The 23,214-nt window shown below is 40.4% G+C and overlaps 1 protein-coding gene across 1 annotated transcript in view; it reads right to left on the bottom strand.

Annotated features, from left to right (window-relative positions):
* IRAG2 (inositol 1,4,5-triphosphate receptor associated 2) overlaps positions 1-23,214 on the bottom strand; it is a 61,997-nt gene that overhangs the window by 11,417 nt on the left and 27,366 nt on the right. The window contains 10 exon segments of the mRNA XM_050967939.1: positions 1,409-1,525; positions 1,651-1,715; positions 1,802-1,848; positions 6,564-6,642; positions 7,516-7,663; positions 8,885-8,993; positions 11,704-11,765; positions 13,894-14,056; positions 14,439-14,553; positions 16,045-16,208. Of these exon segments, the coding sequence (XP_050823896.1) occupies positions 1,409-1,525; positions 1,651-1,715; positions 1,802-1,848; positions 6,564-6,642; positions 7,516-7,663; positions 8,885-8,993; positions 11,704-11,765; positions 13,894-14,056; positions 14,439-14,553; positions 16,045-16,208 (1,069 nt within the window).

Here is a 23,214-nt window from a genome sequence, read left to right as displayed (position 1 = left end):
GATCGAGAACTGGACTTCTAGAATTCTCTTTTACAGAATTTACACTGAATTAACACTTGTGACAAACCAACCAACCAGTCATACAAAGCCTATCTTATTCTTTCAAAAGGCAATAGACGTTATGGTTGGCACTATTGAAAGCAACAGTAAAGATCCACCAATAACCCCCTGCCTCTATATTCTGCATATGTATAGTGGTGCCTTAGATAGAAGTGGAGTGCTGACAGTTTAATACCACCTGGAAGAGACAGGACAACTGGATATTGGAGATTTCAACTAACACTAATAGGATCCAAGCTATGGGCATAGCTCTGCCATCCTATCCCATTTTGGCTCTATGCTAAAGATTGTGTGCTTCCCAGTCATTGATAAGCCAAGTGAAATATCTTCAGCAATGCTACTTTCTGAAGCCAGGCTGGTCTGTTTTTCCAAGAAGAAGTTCATGAAGGTAAATTAGAAAGGAAAATTACTAGTGAAGAAACTAATACTTTAAATCTGGCATATAAAATTAGAGACTTCAGAACCCAGCCCAAAGGAAGATGAATGTTCAGAAAAAGAATGACATCTCTGGGGTCTATTACTGACTAAATTAGCATATTCTAGAAGTGCATTCCAAATTACAAATTGATATTTAAAACAAGTGTTCCCTGCTATTCTGTGCAGTGTACTCTAAGTCAGCTTTTATTAAGAATATATATGGTGTATATGTACGATTTTCCTTAACTTAGGCTTGTGTGTGCTCAAGGAGAAAAGTAGGGCCATTTGTTTTACTAAGTAAGTGAAGGAAACACATTCAGGAACAGAGATGAGAATAATGTTGCTTGACCCCTTAATGAAAACTCGAACTTTTCTTCTTCCATTTGTTTTAACAGAGCTGGTCAGATGATTAAAGATTTTGAAAGGTGTACTGGGGGAAGTGTCTGAACTCTTCCCTCTCTCTCTCCCCAACCCAACTTCTCCCCAGTGTTTTGGGCCGCTCAAGTTTGACATAGATTGACTGATGTTTCCCCATTTCCCTTCAACGGATCATGTGGCACAGTGCTTTAGAATCTTTTTCTTTTGTTCACATTTTCAGAAAAGCTGCATTAAATGTAATGCTTATGAAAGTTGCCTGGATTACCAGTCCTGACAGGAGAGTAATCACCTTTACCAACTCATTCTACATGCCCTTTTTTGCAGTGTCCTAAGCCCTAATCCTGCAATGGTCTCTGCCCAGGCAAAGCCCTATACTTGTGCAGAGCCCCAGTGAAATCTGGAAGCAGTTGCAGGCCAAACAGTTATTATTCTGAACATAATGTAGACAGAGAGCGTTGCACAAATTCTTACTCAACTTCCTCACTTCAAAAAGATATGTTGGAAGCAAGCAGTTTCCCCATCACATGATAAAACTTCAGAGCAGCTACAATACCTGATACATTATCATTCAGATCCTTATCTTTATTTTTCTTCATTGCTATACAGGTTGATGTGTCTTCGTCTTTTGCCCACGAAGCCTCAGACAATTGTGTCTCCATGGCGAGCAATTCTATAATAGGAGGCAATAGAAGGCAGAGCCATTACTACTAACAAGCTGCATATACTCAAAGGAATCTTATTCAAACCTTTCAGACAAAATTCATGGATCACTGTGCTTCCACTTTAAGAACTTACCAGTTGATATAGCTCTCTCCAAAGAAGATGGAATATCTTCTTCTTGGGATGGTGTTGAATGTTCACTGCCAAGACAGGAAAACACTCAGACATTCATGATCTGACAGGTCTGGTTAATTTATTTAAGAATTAAGTATATACAGAGACTCACCTGGACAAGACTGGATTATCCGATGTTAAAGACAAAGCACTACTCTCCTTAACAAAAGAAACGTTAAAGAGTTTTAGTGTTTATGCTTGTAACAGGACATCATTTCTTGTGTAAAGCAAATTTATCAGGTCCCAGTCTTAAACAATTCCTTTAGATGTACCTAGATCTGGATGAAATGTTCATTTCAGTAAAGAGGGGGTTAATTAAAAAAAAGTTTGCACCATCCTCTGCCCATGTTTTTCAGCCAGTTCTAGATGTATAGTGTATGTTTTAATACTGTCACTAGCAGGGAGGTGTAATTTTGTTTTTGTAGAAGTAGTAATTTTGGGGGGAATCTGTTCATATCTATATTTTTGTTACAAAAAGCTGTACTCCTGACCTTTACGCCAAAGAGCTTCACACTTTGATTTCAAAGTGTGTCGTTTCAAAGAAATGTCACAAAGCTAGATTACCTCCTCCCTCTCCCCTCACCCACTTTAAACTGAACAGAGACTGTGATGCAAGTCTTAAAGAGACACATAGCCACTTGGCCTTTCCTGCCATTTGTTCCCCCTACCACTTTCAAAGCCATGCTACATTGCTCACCAAGATGATTTGGGGACATTGTCCCTTCCAGAAATTCAGAAAGCAACGCTAGAAAAAGCTCTGCAGCTGCATTAGTGTTGCTTCTATGAGACAATGAGCATTTTGCTCAGGTTAGATAACATGTTTAAGAGATGAACATTTACATTCAAGTCTCCATTTTTGATCCCTACTAATAGCAACATTGAACCACAGCCACCAGATCTTAGAGCAGAAAGGCACTTGTTTTTTCATACTAGCTTAATGATCATAATAACTTTGTTTCACCATTAAGGGACAAATTCTTCTCTCAGTCCAATTTGTTGCACCTGAACAAACAGACAAGTCTGGCCCCAAATCGATAGTTTCTGCATCAGCGAAGTGCTACCTTTTAAAAAGCTTTAACTTTGAATCCCATGTGTATTTTACATTTTATTAGCATTGTCAATTCCTTGGACCACTACCACAAAGCAAATACACTTGGAGTTACATTAGCATAGTTCTAAGATTTTGGTTTTGATTCCCAGTTATCAGTAGTTAATTTGGAATTTTAGGAGGTTTGCATGGCTTTTGTGGCCACTCCTCTCAGTGTGTCTAGGGAGCACATTTGCTTTAATGTGCACGTGACAAAGACTAGTAATGCTATTGTATTGGATTGCCGCACTACTCTGGTTAACATTATGCTGTCTCCCTGTCTCATTTTATAATAGTACATATACAACAGGCTGTCCTGTGCAGGGTGGTTATCACAATTTGTAGGGGACAGAAGCTCTTAAAATTAAAATGTTAAGAGTGTCTTGGAGAATAGCTTTCTAATAGCAGGTAAAGAGCTTTTGTGTTCCTTTATTATCCTGTACCAGCAAGGAGATAGATATTAAGAGGATCTATCATGTGCTAAAGTTGTTTGGAACATAGGGTTCTGAGGGAAAAACTTAACTCCCCCTGAAGCGAATGGGAGACCAGCCCACTTATTCAAGGGGAGAATTCCACCCCTGTACAATATAGAAAAATCCTGTTACGGTAGCCTAGAAATAATGAAGGTGAAGGAGAAATTTAATGAGCCAATCCATGGAGGACATGCTGACTAAGAACCTGAGCAGATATTTAAAAAAACAAACAGAAGGGAGGGAGGTTAGGAAAGGAAAGTAATCAAAGCATAGAGATAGGAGTCGGCTGGAGTTTATCGGAGAGATGTGCAGTATTGGTAACCTCCTCACATTTTACATTTCTGAACCTGTTTCATTTTATAAGAGTGGGATCTAGAAGCGAAGTGAGAAGAAATCTTTATTTATGAACTTTCTTTCTACAGAAAAAGCCTCCATAAGCTTTTATCATAGAAACATGCCACACAGCCGACAGAGTTCTGAAGGGACAAATGACTATGGACCACTTGATGCTTAGGTCCCCATGGGGCCTGATTTTTAAGATGCAAGCTCAGCTGCTTCTGAAAAAAAGTGAGACCCCTTTCAAGATGTTTTTAGTTGGGCAACCAAAAACTGAGCAACTTAAAATAAATTATAAATAAATAAATAAATAAAAGCCCCACCAGACAGCAGTACTGTGTATGTTCTTCAGTTTCCTTTCTCCCCACAACATTAGTTTAAGGATCAGTGAATAGAGTTCAGCTCAGTCATCTGGATGTTTCCTCATGCAAATCTCTGCTATTTATATTCTTATTTGAATTCTCTCTTGGGCTTAAGGAAGCTACAGTGTTTTTATTTCTCTAAGGGAGGGAGCAGTATATTGGAATGGAAACAAAAAGACTCAAAGGTGTTTATAATGCAGCACTGCCTTGAAATCAAGAGGGACTGACCAAAGCAAGAGACACCCCCACATATAAAGAAGGAATAAATTCGACCTCTCAGTGACAGTTACATACCAAAGGAGAACTGAAAGCTGTTCTATACTTTTCAACCACACCTACTTCTTTTCCAAGACTTTAAAGCATTAAGAACTGTTAAATCCTATCTCTGCAATTCAGAAGTTTCAAAAAAAAGGCCACACTGTGGCTTTACTATCACATCTATCAGTGTATGCCAGAGATACCTGCCTTTAATAGGTTTAACAAAATCATGATTTTACAGAAATTCAGGGCACAGTTACTACCTACTATATGCAATATATCAGGTCATTCTAGCGAAGCAAAGTAAAGTAATGATTTGCAATGGAGTTCAAACCAGCTCTGTTTACAAGTGTGAAAAACGCATGAACTCCTTATAATATTGATATCCCTTTATCCTCTAGGCCTATTTCTTGTAAGGAAATAATTGAGAGTGTGTTTGTTGATTCACTGTCCTCCAGACACTACCTGTGTTGTAGCAGTCTTCTGGTGAAGTACTCCTTGCATAAAAGTTTACAGAATCCCAAAGGAACCAATATACAGTTCCTTGATGATGCGTTGAGAAAGCTAGTGTTTAGTTCTAAGCCTCCAGCACAGAAAGATTAGTTTGACTCACACAAGAGCTAGAGATTTAAAGCAGCCTCAAATCCCTATTCTGACCATGCTTTGACAACACACACACACACACACACACACACACACACACACACACACACACAGAGTAATACAAGTATAGAGTTACTTACATTCTGAAGGACTCACTATAAGCAACACCTGCAGGTAACCACAGTTTGATAAAATGCTACAGAGACACTCTTCCTATTAAACATGAACATTCAAATTTTGTTCTGCATCATAATTTAGACCAGATATGGGATACCGCCCATTTGCCTTTCCTTCAGTTCAGACCTAGAATCTTACCCCAGGGAAGAAAGAAGGATTATGAACACTACACAAAAGAGATTCCAACAGAAATGCGGAGGAACCCTACCCAGAGCCCAAAAGTGTAATTTTGGGAATAAACTGGAATTAAAGAATTATAAAAATATGGAGTGTGTTATGTTGCTTTAAATGTACACAACAGTGCTGGTCAAAAGTGCTGTGTGGACAGCTGTGTGAAACAAGGCCCTCTAGCTAGCCGAAGCAGAAGTACAATATGGGCATAGCAGTGCAAGGGAGGGCTTACTTACTTAGCCCCCATACCAGTCAACCAACCTCTCAACCCTAAGATCACACTAATGTGGAAAGAGTGATTGAGTAGCTGCATCATTTTCTCCTTTGCTTCTCCACCAAGCGTGGATAAGGACTATTGCAGATGACTGCGCTACTTCACAGTGGGCAGGTCTGAGGTTACTAACCCATTTGTAGCAGAAAATGATTTCACTATTAGTCTAGATTAGTTTGCACTTTCATATGATGCAGCAGTAGGAAAAAAAGTGTCATTGTATTAGTCTGACAGGCCAGATGCAAATGTCGCTGAATTCTGGGGTTTGAAATCCTGATCTCATTGACAAAGCTCGGGCACATTTCCAATTAACATCACAATTAGAAAGTGTACAGTGCCGACTAGAACAGAAAGTAAAGTAATGTTGACAACCAGCAATCAAGGCGAGAACCAAGGCTTTACTCAAATGTTCATCTGCCTGTCGTAACTTGTCACTTTCTGTGGGACTAAGGACCATTTATTTGGTCTTTTTCCTCACCTTAAGCACTGAGTGGACAGACACACTATCCCATTGAAATCTAGATGCAAAGCTGAACTACACTATATTGGGTAAAGCATCAATCACCTTGTTTTTCTTAAGCAAAGATGGATTTTTGGAAGAGCATAGTCATAATGTAACAGTTTTCACAGAAGGAAGTATACAGAAAGACAATCAAATGGGATTATTAAAATGTAAAGATGCTTGCTGGGCTTTTTGTTTCATCTTCCCCCAACCCACATGTTACTGGGAATGGATATCATTCATGCTTTACCAATAGAGGAGTCCCTTGTTACTGAAAAAGGAACAGTCATTTTAAGATTTGTACATTGAATAAAGAGTACTCCGAGTTAGAATATAGGATTTAAATACTCCTAAACTTTGATCTGGATTTGAACATCACAGGTCAAGTACATTTCTGGAATGTTTTATTCCAATCACAGTTGCTAAAAGAGATACCCAACTGAGATTGTCTCCCAATAGCCCGCTTAAAGAAAGGTAAGTCGGCAGAAGTCCATCGATTTACCAATAGAGCAATGCCGATTTACCCACATTAAAATAGAAATGAGGGGCCAGATTTTCAAAGTCAGGGTACTATTGCAAGTAAAGGGCTACCAAATTTGAAGGCAAGATTGCTGAAATTAAAGATAGCACTAACCTCAGTAAATAGAGAGTCCATTGTAGTAGAGGAGGCAACACACCCTGCGTCAGTCTGGTTACCAGAGCGTATCTTCCACCTGGCAGCATAAATTTTATTTGCATATTGCAACAAGATCATATTTGGATGTTTTCCTTAAATTAATTTTACACAAAAACAAGAGTTGAAGTTCGCCACTGTGTCTTCATGGAGATTGGGGCCAATCCCCAACCATGACAGATACATCATTAAAACAAAACAAGTCTAATGAAAATGACATTGACAGACAGTAACAGAGGAGTCACAGGACTTGCTGAGACTTGCAGTCATCTGTTTGCAATGCAAAGTTCTGCTTCCTCAGCAACAGCTATGTCACATTTTTAAAAATCAGTGTCCAAAAAGGGCGAAATCAGAGAGACTTAAGAGGAAGAAAATTTTATACCACAATGGCTACAAAAGCATCTCTGGTGCTTTGATGACCCTGTAAATTATCAATTTCTAGTCACAGTCGGGAAGGGCAGTCTAGGGGATGGCACATTAGCCTGGAGCTCAAGGACCTGATTTTCAGTTCCAAGTTCAGCTAAGCTTCCTGTGTGACAGTCTATCCTGCACCTCAGTTCCCCCATCTGTAGAATGGGAATACCACCTCCATGACTCACAAGGGCATTGTAAGAATAACCTTTATTAATGAACAGGAGGCACTCTGGTTCTCCAGTGATAAGGGACATAGATACCAGGATAGCCAGTGATACCATTATTTGCTCACTAATTCAGAATATAGTGTCTCATTCCCTTGCAGTAATGCTGTAGTATTAAACAAGACCAGATTCTTGAAGGTTAACAATAACAGAAACTGTACTAGAACAGCTAGAGAGTGGCTGTCTTCAGCATCCCTCAAGAGTCTGTGGTAACACTACTTGTCCAGTCTCCCTTTCCTCCCAACCCCAGCCCAAACATTGTTTTGCTCTCTTACTTGTGTCCCTCCAGCATCATGTCCAAAGTAGACTCATTTTTCAGTTCCTCCCTTTCAAACGTAGAGAGTGCTCTGGTTGCTACACATGTGAGACCACTGCTTGTGCACACTCTTGGATTCAGCTGTAGGATTTCCAAGGCCAGAGCATCTGTTAACAAAGATGCAGACTTGAAATAATGAGAAGGGTATCAACATAAAAAGTTACTAGCCTGTCAGCTGGATGTGGTCCTTTTCTATCAGATATATCCACACCCTCAGAGACAATAAACTTGACTATATATTTGCCCTGTTTCATTCACTTGCTACTTTCATAGGTTATTAGTAAAGGTTCAAGGAGCTGTAGAGAAATATAAGCAGACTACAGGTGAATGGACATAACTTAGTAGGATCCATTTTTAAGGGGAGCATGACCAGCAGTCCAGGGTGCGCCAGTGACCATTGACACACTTGCATTTGAGCAGCGGTGTCCATTTGCCACACTGCAACGCTAGCAGCTAGTCTCTACCTCACACAGCTTTCTGATTTGCCAATTGTATATGGCATGTTGAACTGAAGCAGTGGCGTCATGGGGAGATGGGAGGATGGTAATGTGTCGGAGGCAAGGCAGCAGCACTTACTGTAGAAAGTAACATTGTACATTGCAGTGGAAATAAAACCTTGGTTAGAGCAACCCTGGGCTCCCATACAACAGGGACCCGTAGGCAAAGGGAGAAAATGAAGACACTGCATAAAATGACATCTCTGCAGAATCAGCATACAGTGGCATTATGGGAAGGTAATCGATTGGCTAGATGAAAGCTCATTGACCCACATCTATGCCATGACATAGCCTGGACTCTCGGGTACAAGCTAAAGCTTGGGATAAAGGAAGCAGACGAAACTGGGATGTTAAAAGGTCAGTTTTTGATGCCTGTCATATACAACAAGCTAAACCACCTCATCATTAGTGCTGGAGATTGATGGTACAGCCATATGTTTTGCACAAGAAAAGCTCTTCAGTTGCCCTTGCCAGTTGTCTGTGAGATGGCTCGTGAACACAGCTATTCTTTAAATCCAGCCAAGCAAAGGCATCTCAGGTAATTCGTGGGCATTGTTTATACCAATTAAAGCCAATAGCAAATTTTCACCATAGTGAGTCAGGACAGATTTACACTGAGGCACAGGCAACAGATATTTATAGCAAAGAATATCTGCGCTTGAGAGAACAATTTCCATTATTGTTCATCTTTTAATCCTTTTCTATTTTAGATTTAGCACCATGTTACCTTAGACAACAATTTTAGGTCATCCACCAACCACTTATGCGCTTCAAAAGACCAGGGTACAAAAGAGGGCAAAAAACCATAGAAGGGTAGCCAGCAGATCTTACCTAGCAGAGGTGTAGAATACCAGCATGAGTATCTCAAGTAAGGTGTCTTGGGAAGTCCAGTGCCCTGAACTGCTTCTTGGCCCCCAAATCTTTTGAAGGCACAAAGGTGCTAGATGGAGAAGGGAAAGTGTATGGCAGGTTATTGTTCATCATGTTACTTACAGAAGAGCCTAAGACCAGGCGAGCATGTTCTCATTATGTTAGGCACTGTACACACAGAATGCTAGACAATCCCCACCCTAATTGACAAGCCTAACATGGGGTGGGGGGAAGGGATACAATACACAAGCAGCGTGGACAATGGGATGGTGGCAGACATGTTAGTTCCATGTTTTTTGGGTAGTGGGTTTAGTTAGGAAGGGATAAGCCAATTAGAAAGTAAAGTAAAAGGAAGGGGACACTGTAGGAGGTGGTGAGCGGGACAGGGCAGAAGAGAGTGATAGGGCAGGTGTGGAATGAAGCTGAGCTGAAGAGAGGGTGAGAGCAAAAAGCAACTAGTCAAAGGGCAGAGAAAGTCCAGTGAAGACTGTAGAAAGTTGACAATGTGTCTGCTTAGGCCTTTTCTCCAATGGCTCCTACAGGCTTCCCTCTGCAGTTCCCCTTCCCCTCCCACCAACAGACCCAGTCCCCATGGGGTAGTGGGGGAGGAGGAGGAGGAGGAGGAGGAGTAGTATCATCTGCATTCTAGTTCCCCCTCAATTGTATATGCTAACTGTTGTTCAAATGAGGCCCTTTACTCCTGAAAACCAAACAAAGAATGTGTATTGGAAAGGATTTACACAGCAGTAGCCATTCATCCACATGTGGGGGAAAGGTGTTATTTTAACATGGTTCTGAAACCAAGGAAGTGTCTGTATTTTAAATGATGAATTTATGACTTCTAGCTTCAAGAGCTCTAGTATGAGTTTCAGCTGAGTCTTCAGCTTCTAGTCCTTCAGAGAATGATCACCTATGTCTTAGAACAGTAACTTTTCAAAAAAGCAACAGAAGACCATCTTTTGCCACATGTGTTTTACAGAAGCTGAAGGCAGGGACATTCAATGGAAGATATACACCAAAAAAGTTTTACTTTGCAAAAAAAAAAAAAAAAAACCCAACAAACCAGCCCCCCTCCCCCCCCCTTGTGAACCCCTCAACAAAACAAAACAAACCAACTTTGCAGACAGAAGTCTATCAAGAGATCTAGATTTCAATTTCCCAGGTGCACAGTGTTTACAGAGTGACAATATAAAGCAAGGCATAAAAAGAAAAAAAAAAATGAGTGAACAACAGAATAGCATTTATTCATTGTAAATTCTTGAAGGCTACTCTTAAAGCTGTTAAAAAAAAAAGTTACCAATTTTGGCACAGTTCTGGTAGAATCAATGTTTTTCCCTTTCCTGTGTGACAGGGGAAAAAAAGTATAGGACTAAAAATAGTGGCCAGAATTCCTCACTATCTTCTCCTTTACTGTTTTTTGGTTTAAAATGGACAGAGGACTGTAGTCACGAGACTCCCCATCTATGCAACTCTGTTGTAATAGAAAGATAGTTAGGGCTACTGAACAGGGAGGGATAAGTACACACTATTACTGCTTGTAGAAGCCATACTGTCGGTTGGATTAACATCCTTCTATTGGAGGGATTCTTACAGTTAAGCAATCAGAGTACTACCCAATTTAACCAATTCTGCTTTGGTTTAATCTTTACAAAAATTTAAATTTTACTCATGCTAACTGTGTCTAACTTGACTCAGTTTCCTGTGTGTGTACGTTTATGCACATGTGGATGTGTTTGCAGGGCCTTAAAAAAAATGCTGTACTCTAAGTCTTTTGAGGGAACACAACTTTGTCAAAATAAAGCCTGATCTTTTAGTACCAGAGTAAATAAGGTTATAGTAATAGGGCTGTTGAAAGTGTCTCCTTGGATGTATTGGTTTTGACCAATTTCTGTTTACAAAAAGGTGAACATGAAGCATTGTGATAATGTTAAGTTCCATTGCAACATTTTCATTAAAATGTTAAGTGAAAGTCAAAATGGAATGTTTCAAATGGACTCAAATTAAGGGATTCCATTTTGCAGGAAATTTAGAAAAGGTTTTTTTCAGTTCCAGAAGAGATGGAAGGGATTTTGCACTTAGGATTTTCCCCACAAAACAGAAGATCTTGTCCTTGCCCATCTCTGTTACATAAAGCAGTGCATTTACCTTCCAGCGGTGGCAATAGGGAACACTGAGGTTCTTTGCTGCCAAGCTGGCATAGAGTTGCCACAAATGAAGGGACATTATTAAATTTCCCTCGGACCAAGTTGGATGGAAATTTTAAAGATGAAGTGTCGCTGCTGCAATATAAACCTTTTTCTATTATCCTCTTTCTTCTACCAGACACACAGTCAGTGCTCCCATTTGCCTGCATCCCCTGCCTTTTTTTTAAATGGCCTTCAGAACAGTGAAGGGGCACATTGTTCAGTGTGTGGCAGTCAAACTCACTCAGATTTTAAACAGGGAAGATATGACGGTAACATTCTTTTAAGTACATGACCACCACCAGTTGTTGACCAGGAGTGCCAAACAACATGTTCCATACTGAACCACGCAGTGACAATGTCTGGCCCAGGAGCTTAAGGAGGGGAATCTGAGGGATACATGCCGATCAGCCTGCTCAGTTCACTTCAGCCAGTACATTTACACAAATTAAACACTAGGGAAAAAAGTAGCGCAGTTGTTACAAAAATGGCCCTCAGATGGGACTTTAGACAATTTGTAGAAGGACATTCACCCTGGTGTCCTCTGTGCCATGAAATGCTCTCCACCACCACCAGGTGAGATAATGGATTTCATACCTGACACAGCAATCCACAAAGTTGCCCCTTAAACAGTTTCTCTCTCAGTGTGTTAACAACGGCTATGAAGAGACATTTACATAATCACTGCATGTTAAAATTATGAAGAACCATTTTAGATGCTCTTATGTTTCCTTTTAACCTTGTTTTTGCCTATCTTGGATGAAATTACATTTTCACCATCAGCTATTTGTACCTGCAATCTTCATGTATTCTGACGATTTTAAGACAGATGCATACGAGAGACCATATTCCACTTCAGGGGAGATAGATCAATGCCGAGGACATTTTCATTAATTTTCCTTTCCTTTTTTAAATACAGATTTGGGCCTCTGATTCCAGACCATACTTGAGATTCTCTCTCCCATGACACAGCATTTTGTTGGTTTTATTTTAGTTTTCAACATTGCACACTGAGGCTGGAAAGTGCTGAAGAGCAAGGATAGTCCTTTGTCCACTGTCTGTACAGCGCCTAGTGCAATAGCCCCACCCCCTGCAGCCCTGAACACTAGTGCAATACAAATATTAACTGTATTTTGCTTTGTGCATCATTGCAATAATACTTTGGCAATGGAAACAATTAATTGCATCTCGTTCCTCTTCCACAGATTAGAATCCATCTCTCAATAGCCACATTAGCTCTATCAGCACTAGCTGCTCTAGCAATTAATGGTATGCTAAGGTACCAGAGACTCTAAACATAGGGTCAATTCTGCCATCCTTACTCAGAGCAAGTAATACCTTCCTCAGCAAATCCCCATTGATTTCAGTACTGTATTGGAAGCATTGCTAGCAGAGGGACTACTTGTGGAGTAGTTTCCTCTGCAATGTGAGCGGAGGTGTCAAAGTGGCCTTAGGATAGAAAGCAGCCGTGACTGACCACACAAAGGGAGTACGAGTGAAGTGGTACTATTTTCATCATCAATTCTATGTCCATAACATTGTTAAGAACTATCTTTAGAATGTACCCTGTTCAACAAGAGACTGTCTTAAAATTTGGGAGACTTCTCAAATGGGAAGTCAGTATAACTCCACTGGCTTCGTTTACATTTAAAAATGGGATCTCCCCAGCCATACAAGGGTTTTGTTTGTTTTTTTTTGGTGTTTATTTTGTTCTTAGGAATTACACTCTTGCCAGAGCCTACCAAGCAAAAACACACACCAATTTCCATTTGTACACCTCTTCCACGTGGCCAACAACATAAACTAAAGGATGAGTGTGCAAATGCAGTGTGCGCAAATGCAGTGGGTAAAACGCCCACTTGAATACTAATGAATATAGCTGCATCCTGTAAAATCATCTTGAGGAAGTTTCTGCAATACCAGGGCATAATATTCTAAAGGGACCAGTTTCAGCCAAGTGCTTAGGAGCATGCCTCTTCCTCAGCTCAGCATAATCTTCCCAGCACGTGCTCTGGTTTCAAAACTACTAAATCATTTACAATGTATCCCTGCCTCAAGATTTTTCTTTAGAGTACATTTCCCCCATGACAGCATGTACCTGAAGCCAGACCCTCAGCTGGTGTAAGCCACCAGAGCTCCACTGAATCTACGGGAATAGACAGAGACTTGACATATCAAAGCTTTCTGGGTTATCGTCATTAAGAAGGGGTGAATACCAGGTAAATGTATGAAGTCTCATAAGTTTAAGAAAGAGCTTCATTTATATTTTAAAAAGGAACAAAACAAATGTGGCAGCCTCTAGATGAAACAGTTGGTTCAGACTGCAGAGCTATCCCCTACAGAAAGCAGGATGGACAGCACTGGACAGAGTATCTACAGCACAGGAAGTTGAGATAGCAGCGCAAGAGGGTTCACTCCCAATACTAAGGTGGTTGCTTAGGCACAAGAACAGCATCTTCAGCTATACTGCTCCTTAACACTTAGTCCTGACTCAGAGAGCTCAAAGCGCCACCTACTGAGTCAGCAACCCCATGTCTTGCAGCACCCTGGAATTTTGGTGGGAAGTTTCTCTTTGAAAGGCCAACAGGTCTGGACCTTGCTGAGCTCAAGTCATGTCTGGATCATCGCACAAGGAGGAATGACTGAAGCATTCTTGAAAGAAACAGAACTGCCACAGAGTGAAGTAACAAAGGTCACCATCTAGTGTGACCTCATTTGATTCTTCCATTATCTAACTGCAGCATAACACTTGCCAGTGCTTTAAGTGAATACTACATAAGTACTTACTTTTCTGCTCTTTATCTTTTTCCTGAAGTGTCTGGCAAGAGCTCATTAAAGCCGTATTCATAGCCTGAAGGGTTCTTTGCTCAGAAATGGCTTCCTCTAACACCCTTTGCAAAGATCTGACTTCTTCCCAGGCAGAATGAAGTGCCCCATCTCGATCCTTAACCTGAGCACAGAACAATAAATGTAAAAAGATCACAGCCCTGGCTGGCACAAAAAGGTCTTCACTGTTCATGCAAATGAAACCGAAATGCATCTGTTCTCTCAGGAAGTGATAAGCCCCTACTGAACTTCTGCATTTTTACATTTGGGTGGACTGTGTACAGGAGCTATTTCTGAGTTTTGTTTTTTTCAAAGCCACCACAAATATGCAAAGTTGTCTCTTTCATTAGCAAGCTGTTGACGCCACCTCCTCTGCTTTTACTTCCTCTGCAAGTCACCGTTTTGCAGTGTGGCTGTTCATTCCAACAAAGCATAGTTTCCTATTTGCTAGCAGAGGCGTATCAAGCATAGCTTTCTGTGTGCAGAACACCAAGTCACTGCCCTACCTGTCTGCTGGAGTCTTCCAACTGTTTGGTAGCTTCTAGGAGCTGCAAGCTAAGAACATCTGCCCGACTGACAGCCTCTTCTTGCAACCGTTTGGCAGCTTGTAATTCATGTTGTCTGCAGGGGGCAAGAGTACAAGACACAAGCAGTCCCTGACAGTTCAAAAAAAGATGCCTGGGAAGTGTGATACCCAGTCACCAAGGGAGACCGCATGCTATTAAAAAGCTTTAGCATTGTGCCGGGGAAGCTAAACTAACAGGGGTTTAGGGATTAACCCATCCAAGGTTGCTTGATCTGCCAGATGAGTACAGAAGTAGTGTAGGTTTTCAGCAGGTTCCTAGCCACCCAGACCTGTGCAGAAGCTACACAAGTAGTGTCTAGATGAATTCCAATGTGGAAAAGGAGTAGGAGTTTACTGCACCAGTACCAAATAGTTTTAAAAGGTATTTTAAACAACTTATCATAGACAGTCCATTTGGCTATTTTAGGGGAAAGTGGTAAGAGGATCCAAAGTCAAGAGCATTAGTAAAAATATCAGAAGTTGACCCTGCAAGCAGAGTTAATGATCACTACTACAGTTATGCAGCTTTGATTTGTTAGTCACTGAGTCTCACTGAAGCACCCTTTAAAGCACTAAGTGACAACTACCAATGAAAAGTCAGCACCACACAAGTCCCTGTGATAGAAAGTGGCTGTTCAGTGACCCTTAATAGGCTTATTTTGCATTGCAAACCATTGGGGCTGTATCCAAACAGACCTCGTTCTGAACGTCTTCCCACCGTTACAGCTCCATTGCTAGCATTACCAGCCACCCCCATTTTTATCAGAGTGTCCTGAGCTGGGCAATCCACCAGCAGCTGGCATACACTAGCACTGCACCAATGGTGGGAGATTCAGCAAAACATAGAATAGATGAGGCCAGGAAAATGCTATGCTTGCTCAGCCCAAGCAAACAACTAAAATGAGGATAGGAGTGCTCTCTCCTAGCCTACATTTACCCATTTCTATAAGAAAATAACCCACTTGGAGTTCAAATTTTCCCTGACCACTAGTAAATCAACAGGGCCACCCAGAGGATTCAGGGGCCCTGAAGCAAAGCAATTTTGGGGGCCCCTTCCATAAAAAAAGTTGCAATACTATATTCTTGTGGGGGCCCCTGCAGGGCTTGGGGCAAATTGCCCCACTTGCTCCCCACCTCTCTGGGCAGCCCTGTAAATCAAGGCAGTGTGCTGCCCTGAGCTAGAAATGGTTTGGTCTGGTACAGCAGACCATTTCCAATAAGTAAGGATGTTGGTCTGTCAAACATGGGCATGCCATCAACTTCATACACAGCCACACAATAGTTCTGCTTATTTAGTGGTTGCACCTGCAGAACATGCAGCTTTTTAAACTGTTTAGTCTGTGGTCTGCCGGGTGTTTTAGAAGAGTCTCTACAGTGATGCATTCTTACTTGGTATGCAGAGGATAACTCCATGTAGGATAAACACCTACAAACAGAGCTGCTCACAGAGGAGCATGCCATTAGTTTTCAATTTCAAGAAGTTCTAGTTCTAGTTCCGAGTTCCATGTGTCATTTACATGGGAGGAGCAGGAGAGAATTAGATGTACCTGGAAGAGAGCTCTTTCCTGAAGTGAAGCTGCTCTGTTCTTATTCTCCTCAGATTTCCTGCCATTCTAACATACTCTTTATCCAGGGATTCTCTGTGTTCTTGTAAGAGATGGAGCTTTTTAATCCAGTGATTTATCTTCTCTTTTAGCACTTGCTTGAGGTCCTATTTCATTTTTAAAGTTAAAAATGCCACATGGTTATAAGAGTGTAGCATAAGGTTTACTGAACATGGCACTTAGAAGTGTACAGGATCTCTGGTCAGCAGAGACAGCCTCTCCTTATCTGCCATACCTTAGTAGTCTAGTAAATGTCCATATACTAGACTGGCAGCAGTAAGTAAACAAGGATGGACTTCATGCAACATTGAGTTTAACCCGCCTCAGTTTTTTGAAGGGGAAAGACAGGTAAGGACATGGCATCATAATAGCATAACCAGTACAGCTGTTTGAAAAGTGGCTTTTCATCTATTTTTTCAAAGGAAGAAAATATTTTTGCAGAAAAAATCTCCCTCAAAATCTTCCGTTAAATTAAAGACTTTTGAGATAAAAAATTGGGTCCAGACTTAAAAAAAGCACCCCATTGCAAATAAAAACCACGTACCACCATTACTTTTTGTTTCCTTTAAAAATTGTGGAAGACATTTACTCTTGTTAGACCAACCCTAATAATCACCAACACATAGAAGCTTTCCAGAAGGTTCAGAGCATGACATTATATGCTATTTTACAGTTCCTTATTTGTGGCTTCACATTAGGTGAAGTGACAAGCAGAGAGAGTGAAAGACTACGCTTTTTAGTAGCATGGGAGAAAGTAACTTCAGTTACAGCAATTGGAGTGTTTCAGGGTACAGTTTATATGAATGTGTACCAGATTTAACCATGCTAATGTGCAAGTTAAATGTTGTTTACTTTGTCTGAGGCCTATCTGGTCAATGGAGCAATGTCTTTCAGCTGGCGGCAATACCTTTCAAGAATGAACTCCAGGTGGCAGTGAACATGCACTGCAGATGGACAGGTATAGTGTCTATCATGTGATTAGTAAGACTGCAGTAGAGCACTACCTGAACACTTTTTGGGGAACAGTTTCTTGGCTTACAATTCCACTTCTGCTAAGCTGAGGATGAGGATTTCTGCGTTAATATAACTTTTACGGGGTAGAGTCAGTTCTACACAATGACTAGCCTAATTGATGCAATTTCTCATGGTACTTGAAAATTATACAAAAAAATCAGAAAGTTATTGCCCATGCTATTTACTCTCAAAGAAATGTCTGATCTTTCAGAAAGCAAGAACTTGACAAGAACTCCTTAAACAATTTAGGCACCAGCCCTGGCGATAGACTGTTATAGTCAGGGAGGTGGTACCATTAAACCAAAACATTCACCTTTTTGTTCTTGGTTCAAGGTCACAGCCTGCCTAATGGAGAGAGATGAGCTTATAAAGAAGAAAAAGAGGGGCATACTTATATGGCAGCAAGCGTTGTCCAGTTTCTCTAGTAGGACTATCAGACTACTTGGGTCCCATTGCAAGATCTTAAAACCACTATGAATAACTAACTCTTGGCTCTTACCAGATGCAGAAGGATGACCATATTCCTTCCAAAAAAAATCACACCGTAGGCACTTGTTTGCAGCAATACCTTGTAAGAACAGCCATCGCTTATGAGCAACATTTCCCCTGGAAACATTTTCCTTACCCTGAATTGTCCACTCAGTAACAGCAACCTAGCTGCCACATAAGAGCAACATTCGACATGTCACATCCCCAACTTACTTGCAACACTTTTTGGTGGCAAACAAAAAACAAACACACACCACCCAGAAAAATCCCAAGAAGTCTCTCACTGAAAGTAAAAAAAATACCAATTATCCCAGATTGTCAAACTCTTGGGACTACTCAAAACCAAGTTGCAGTCAAATGGGTGCTACACAGGTCGATTGTATGCAGACTGTGGAAAATAAGCTTTGGCTAAATATGAAGATGGACAATCGAATAGCAGCTGTAAATGTGGGCATGAAGGAAAAGCCCCAGATGTCAACTAGGCTCTCTTTATAGGGTTCAAGGAGGAGAGGGTTTAGAGAGCATTGCTTGTTGGACTTGCAATCAAGGGGAAAGCCCTTCAGCTAGTCTCTTCGCTTGGATTGAATGATTTTAAGGCAAGTGACAACTGGTTTACCAACACTTCAATGTTGCTTCCAAAAACAGGGAGCATGGCAAAAGCAGTCGGTGGACAAATCAGCAGCTGAGCAATGGTAGTGTAAAAAAATTCCTCACATTCTTGAACAAGTTTTCCCCAGCTGACAGCTATAATGCTTACTAAACAGGACATTATCTGAAAGGGCTCTGTGACAGAGGACATGTAGGAAAAAAAATGGAAAGCTAGAAGGAGGGAAAGCTTCAAAGGACTGTGCTTGTCTGTGCCAACCTGGATCGGAGTGACAAATGACCACTGTTCATGACTGGGAAGTCAAAAGAACCCCGAGGCTTTCCGCAGAATTTCAGATATCTTTCCTTAATTATGTCAGTTCAGTGAATGCTTGGGTGATAGGAGAGTTTTCATCAACTGGCTAAAGTGTGATTGCTGGCTTCACTTGCAAAACCTTAAAATAGGCCTGGTCTTGGGGTGTGTGGGGAGCAGTTATTCAGCGAGTGGCTCTCACTAACAGTCACCTTGAATTTTTGCCCTCAGTGCTACATCTTTGATGCAACCTATGGATCAGGGTGTGATTAAGAACACGAAGGGACATTACCAATCAAAAATTGCAAACCAGATCATTGTTGCTCTTGATGCGAACCCCACAGATGTTCAGACAGTCCTGAAAACTCTACTTTCACTAGATTGTGTTCATCTTTCTTTTTGCTGATGCATGGCAAGATGTAAAGCCGACAATTTCTAATGGTTTCAGGAAAGGCAAATATATTGTGATATTGAACAGTTTGACAACCCCCTGAATGATGCTCCACTTCAAGCAAGCATGGAAAAGGAGGAGTTAGTAGCAGCTATGGATTTGCTCATATTCAGAGAGCTTACCGATGAGGAATTACTGAGCACTGCAGCAAGGCCAGAAAAATGAGCTTGTGTTGATGAAACATTTCATAATCAAGAGGAAAATTGAGAGTGAGGATGATTTTGATGAAGCTCCTCTGACAAACTGAGCTGTTGAAGACTTTGAACAAACTCAGCACTTTTCACAGCTAGAGGGACTTGATGACAGGGTCTACAGGTCTCTTTGGGACATTGTGACTGAGAAGAAGCAGAGCAAATTAACAGTTTTTCATCCAAAATGAGTGAGTTCATCCATTTCTAATTAATTTAGAAGTTGATAGTCTATAAATAGAATACACTGATGTGGAATACTACTCTAATTTAGGTAATTACATCCTTATTTGCTTAGCAAATTCCCTTATCCAGGGCAACTTACAGTGCATACAAAGAATTACCGTTAAGTGGGAATACAAAAAGGGTTTACAAATAAGAGCAAGAGCTTATGTTTGTTGTCATGGTTGATGTTTGATTTTTTTAAAACATAAAAATCAAACTAGATACTTTTATAATCACTCAGTACCACTTTCTTGATACAGTATAGTAGGCGGCTACGAATGCAGAACAGAGCCCAGGTGTAAAATATGCAGTACCTATACTAATGTAATACTGTAGCAATAATAATAAACATACTTCAGGTTGTTGTAGTTCTAGATTGTTAGCACATACTGTAGTAGTTTGACATATCAGAAGAAGCAGGCTGCCTTTGGACAGAAGACACTTCCATAATAGCAATAGCTGCTTAGGAGCGACACAGCAGAAGGACACCGATATGGTGCTACTAACAAGCGTCTATGGTTGTTCCTTTTAGGCTATCTTCCTGTTTCACCAATTGTTCATTGATAACAATGGATATAGTGGAAATGTTTTAAAAGAGGATGTAATATGTGCTCTAAGATCTGTACTGGCCACCTGTTAGTTTCCGGGGTGGAATTTATAGCGTGAATTCTAACCTAGACTGTTTGTGATGATTGGTTGAGACCACTGCTCTTCTGAGATATCAGTGGCGCTGACAAAGTGTGCCCTCTTAGGTCCCATTTGAGCTAGGGTGAGGGGAAAGATGTATGCGCCTATTTACCAAGAAGTTTGAACCAAACTCCCCAGCTTGGTCTGCCAAAGTCCAGTATGTTAACCTCATCTCTCCCCAACCTCCACTTCTCGGGTGGTTTAGGTAAATGCAGATAGGATGCACATGATATAGATTTTTTTTTGGCATGTTGCTACTATAGGTTATAATTTGAGGCTATAAGGGCGGTCTTTCATGTTGGCATTCTTGCAACAGTTTTAAAACATACAATACGTAAATAATGCTAAGAGCAGTGACGGACACTAACAAGTTGAAAACAAACCATGGTCTATTAGTACATAGACAAGGAAGAGATCTGCTAGATTAGAACCCCTTAATATCAAAGGCAACTCAGAACCAAAGGCAGAAGCTGAAGTTATTAAAAATATATTAAAGTCTGAAGTAAGATGCAATTTTTGTAAACAGCAAGGATAATAAACCACTGAACAGCTTACTAAGGGATGTGGTAAATTCTCCACCACTTTGGGTCTTTAAGTAGATCAGATGTCTTGCTACTTGATATGATCTAGTTCAACCACAAGTTACTGGACTCTATATTGGTCCTTTTCTGTACAGAGAAAAGTGCTGCAGGAATTATTGAATTAAATTTTATGGCTTTTGCTATGCAGAAGGCTAGACTAGATGTTCACAAGTCACTCTTCTCCTTCAAGATCTAGGACATTTTACTTTGAAGTAAACATGGCATCTGTCACCTTTTGAGTGCAAACTTCTCAGATCAGTTGAGTACTTTGGGAGCTCAAGAGAAGTTTTAGTAGCCTGTATCTGGTATCCCAAATAGAAGTAGCAGCTTATTCCTAATTCATCACTCTGTTCCTTCTTTGATAGAAGAGTTTAGTAGAGGAAGTTTACAGATGTTTTTCAGAGGTAAGAGAAAAGGATTCCTGAACAGGACCTCGGAAGACAAAATAGATAAAGTGGTACCCCTGCTTTCTGTTCCTGAAGAGACAGGCTCATACAGAACATCTTCAATAGTGAGGTGCTAAAGCAAGGTAAGGAATTAGCTAGACCACAGTGGAGGCTACAGATGCATGACAGTAGCATACTTAGTGCCATTTTAAAATCTTCCATAACAAGTCCCTTGTCCCAAATATCCAGGATATCAGCAATAGTTTCATTTCAAAGAAACTCAGGCCAGGAAACTAGTCCTATAAATTAATAAGGGGGAACTGTATTGGGAGGAGAGTTGTGCATCGTTATCTAGCTCTGGACAGCCCTAAAAGGAGTTCATAAGTGTACTGAAGAGAAGATCATTCATAACTCCATTAGTGTTAATAGGAGTTGCAGTTATGAACACATACTCTAACAAAATGATAAAAAATTAATGCATCAGCCAGAAACATATCTAGCAAATAAAGCCTGTCTGAAGAGTGACATGATTTTTTTTCTTCAGTTTTTTAGATTTCAAGAGACAGGGACACAGGATTAAAGTAATTAGTAATACAGCTCACTTAATCCTTGTTCTTTGAATAATGATTTGCAACAGTTATTGTGAAAGAAGTAACCACAATTCAGTATGTTTGTTCCTTTCTCAGGCAGCTCTTGAGTAAAACTCTGTTTCTATATTGCAATAGCTTCAATTTAAGAACTAAACAAAATAATTAATGATCATGCCATATTTCTAGAATGTCTTCTATTCAGAAGAAATAATATAATCTGTAAACCTGACCACATAATGTCTATTTTAGAAGTTTGACGTGTATCTAAAAATGTATGTAGTCATTTGTGTGGAAAGCATCATTTCATACTTTCCTTGTTAAATGCTGGATCGTAGCAGAGATCTGACCAGTTCTTCATTTGGGTAAATCTCCTGTGCAAGTCACAGGAAGTGACCAGCCCTGAACGCCCACATCCTTTATTTTTTAAAAAAATGAAAGAATGAAAAAAAATAGATATCACAGAACAGATGGGCAGTGTTAGTGGGAGTTAGAACAAGAATGGTTTTGAGACAGATGTGGAACATGCTTAGCTTAGCTAAGAGAAGAAGGATGGCAAGGTCATTATTAGAGTTGGTCAAAAAGAAAAACACACAATAGTTTTGTTGGAAATTGAAAAAAGTTGTCTCATTTTCATTTAAACTCCCCCCCAAAACAAACAAAAAACGATAAACCAAACCTTAAAAAAAAAAATTGGTTTTCAGTAAGAACAAAGGTTTGGTTTTTTTTTTTTGTTGAAAAGCCCAGAAATTTTCATAAAAAAGTGAAATTTTTCCATGATGATTTGTTTAATGAAAAGCTAATTTTGGATGAAAAACAAAAGTACAAACCACCACCACCCTGCCCACACACTTCAGCCAGTTCTAGACACACTCAGCCACTCATAAGTCTCAAGGATACAGTTTCCAAAGTCTATGTTGCTCTATCTAGACTGTATGGTCAATATGGGGGAAGGAGAAACAGAAACCAACTGGTTTCCTCTCTAAATTACACACCTCTGAAGTCCAGTCATCCTCAGATATTTTTTCCTTTGAACCCTCCATTAACAAACTAAATGTAAGTGAGGAGCCTCGATAACCCAATGCACCTGTCTCCAGCAGCAGTGTTGTAAAACTTACGGCTTGCCTACACTTAAAATGCTGCATTGCTGTAGCACTTCAGCGACGACTACCTACACTGACAGAGACTGTCACATGCATCTGATGAAGTGGGTATTCACCCATGAAAGCTTATGCTCCAATACATCTGTTAGTCTATAAGGTGCCACAGGACTCTATCGCTTGCTACTGACAGGAGAAGTTCTTCTATCAGGATAATTACTCCACCTGCCTAGTAGGTGGTGGTCAGGCTGATGGGAGAATTTTCCCTTTGACCTGAGTGCTGTCTACACCAGGGGTTAGGTCGGTTTAACTGTAGCTCAGCGGGTGTAGTTATACTAACCTAATTTCCCAGTGTAGGCCAGGTCTTAGTGGTCATAGTTAGACAGGTACAGCAGTACTAACCTTAGGCTTATTTTAACCTTCTGTGATTTAGTCTGTGAAGTAGGAGATGGTAACTTATTTAAGAGCTGGGCTAGCATGCTTCTTTTGGTCTCAGCAGTCCTTTTG

Source organism: Gopherus flavomarginatus, chromosome 1, assembly GCF_025201925.1.
Source record: "Gopherus flavomarginatus isolate rGopFla2 chromosome 1, rGopFla2.mat.asm, whole genome shotgun sequence".
Taxonomy (NCBI): domain Eukaryota; kingdom Metazoa; phylum Chordata; order Testudines; family Testudinidae; genus Gopherus; species Gopherus flavomarginatus.
Note: the sequence above shows the minus strand (reverse complement) of the source record. Positions and strands in the feature narration are given on the sequence as shown.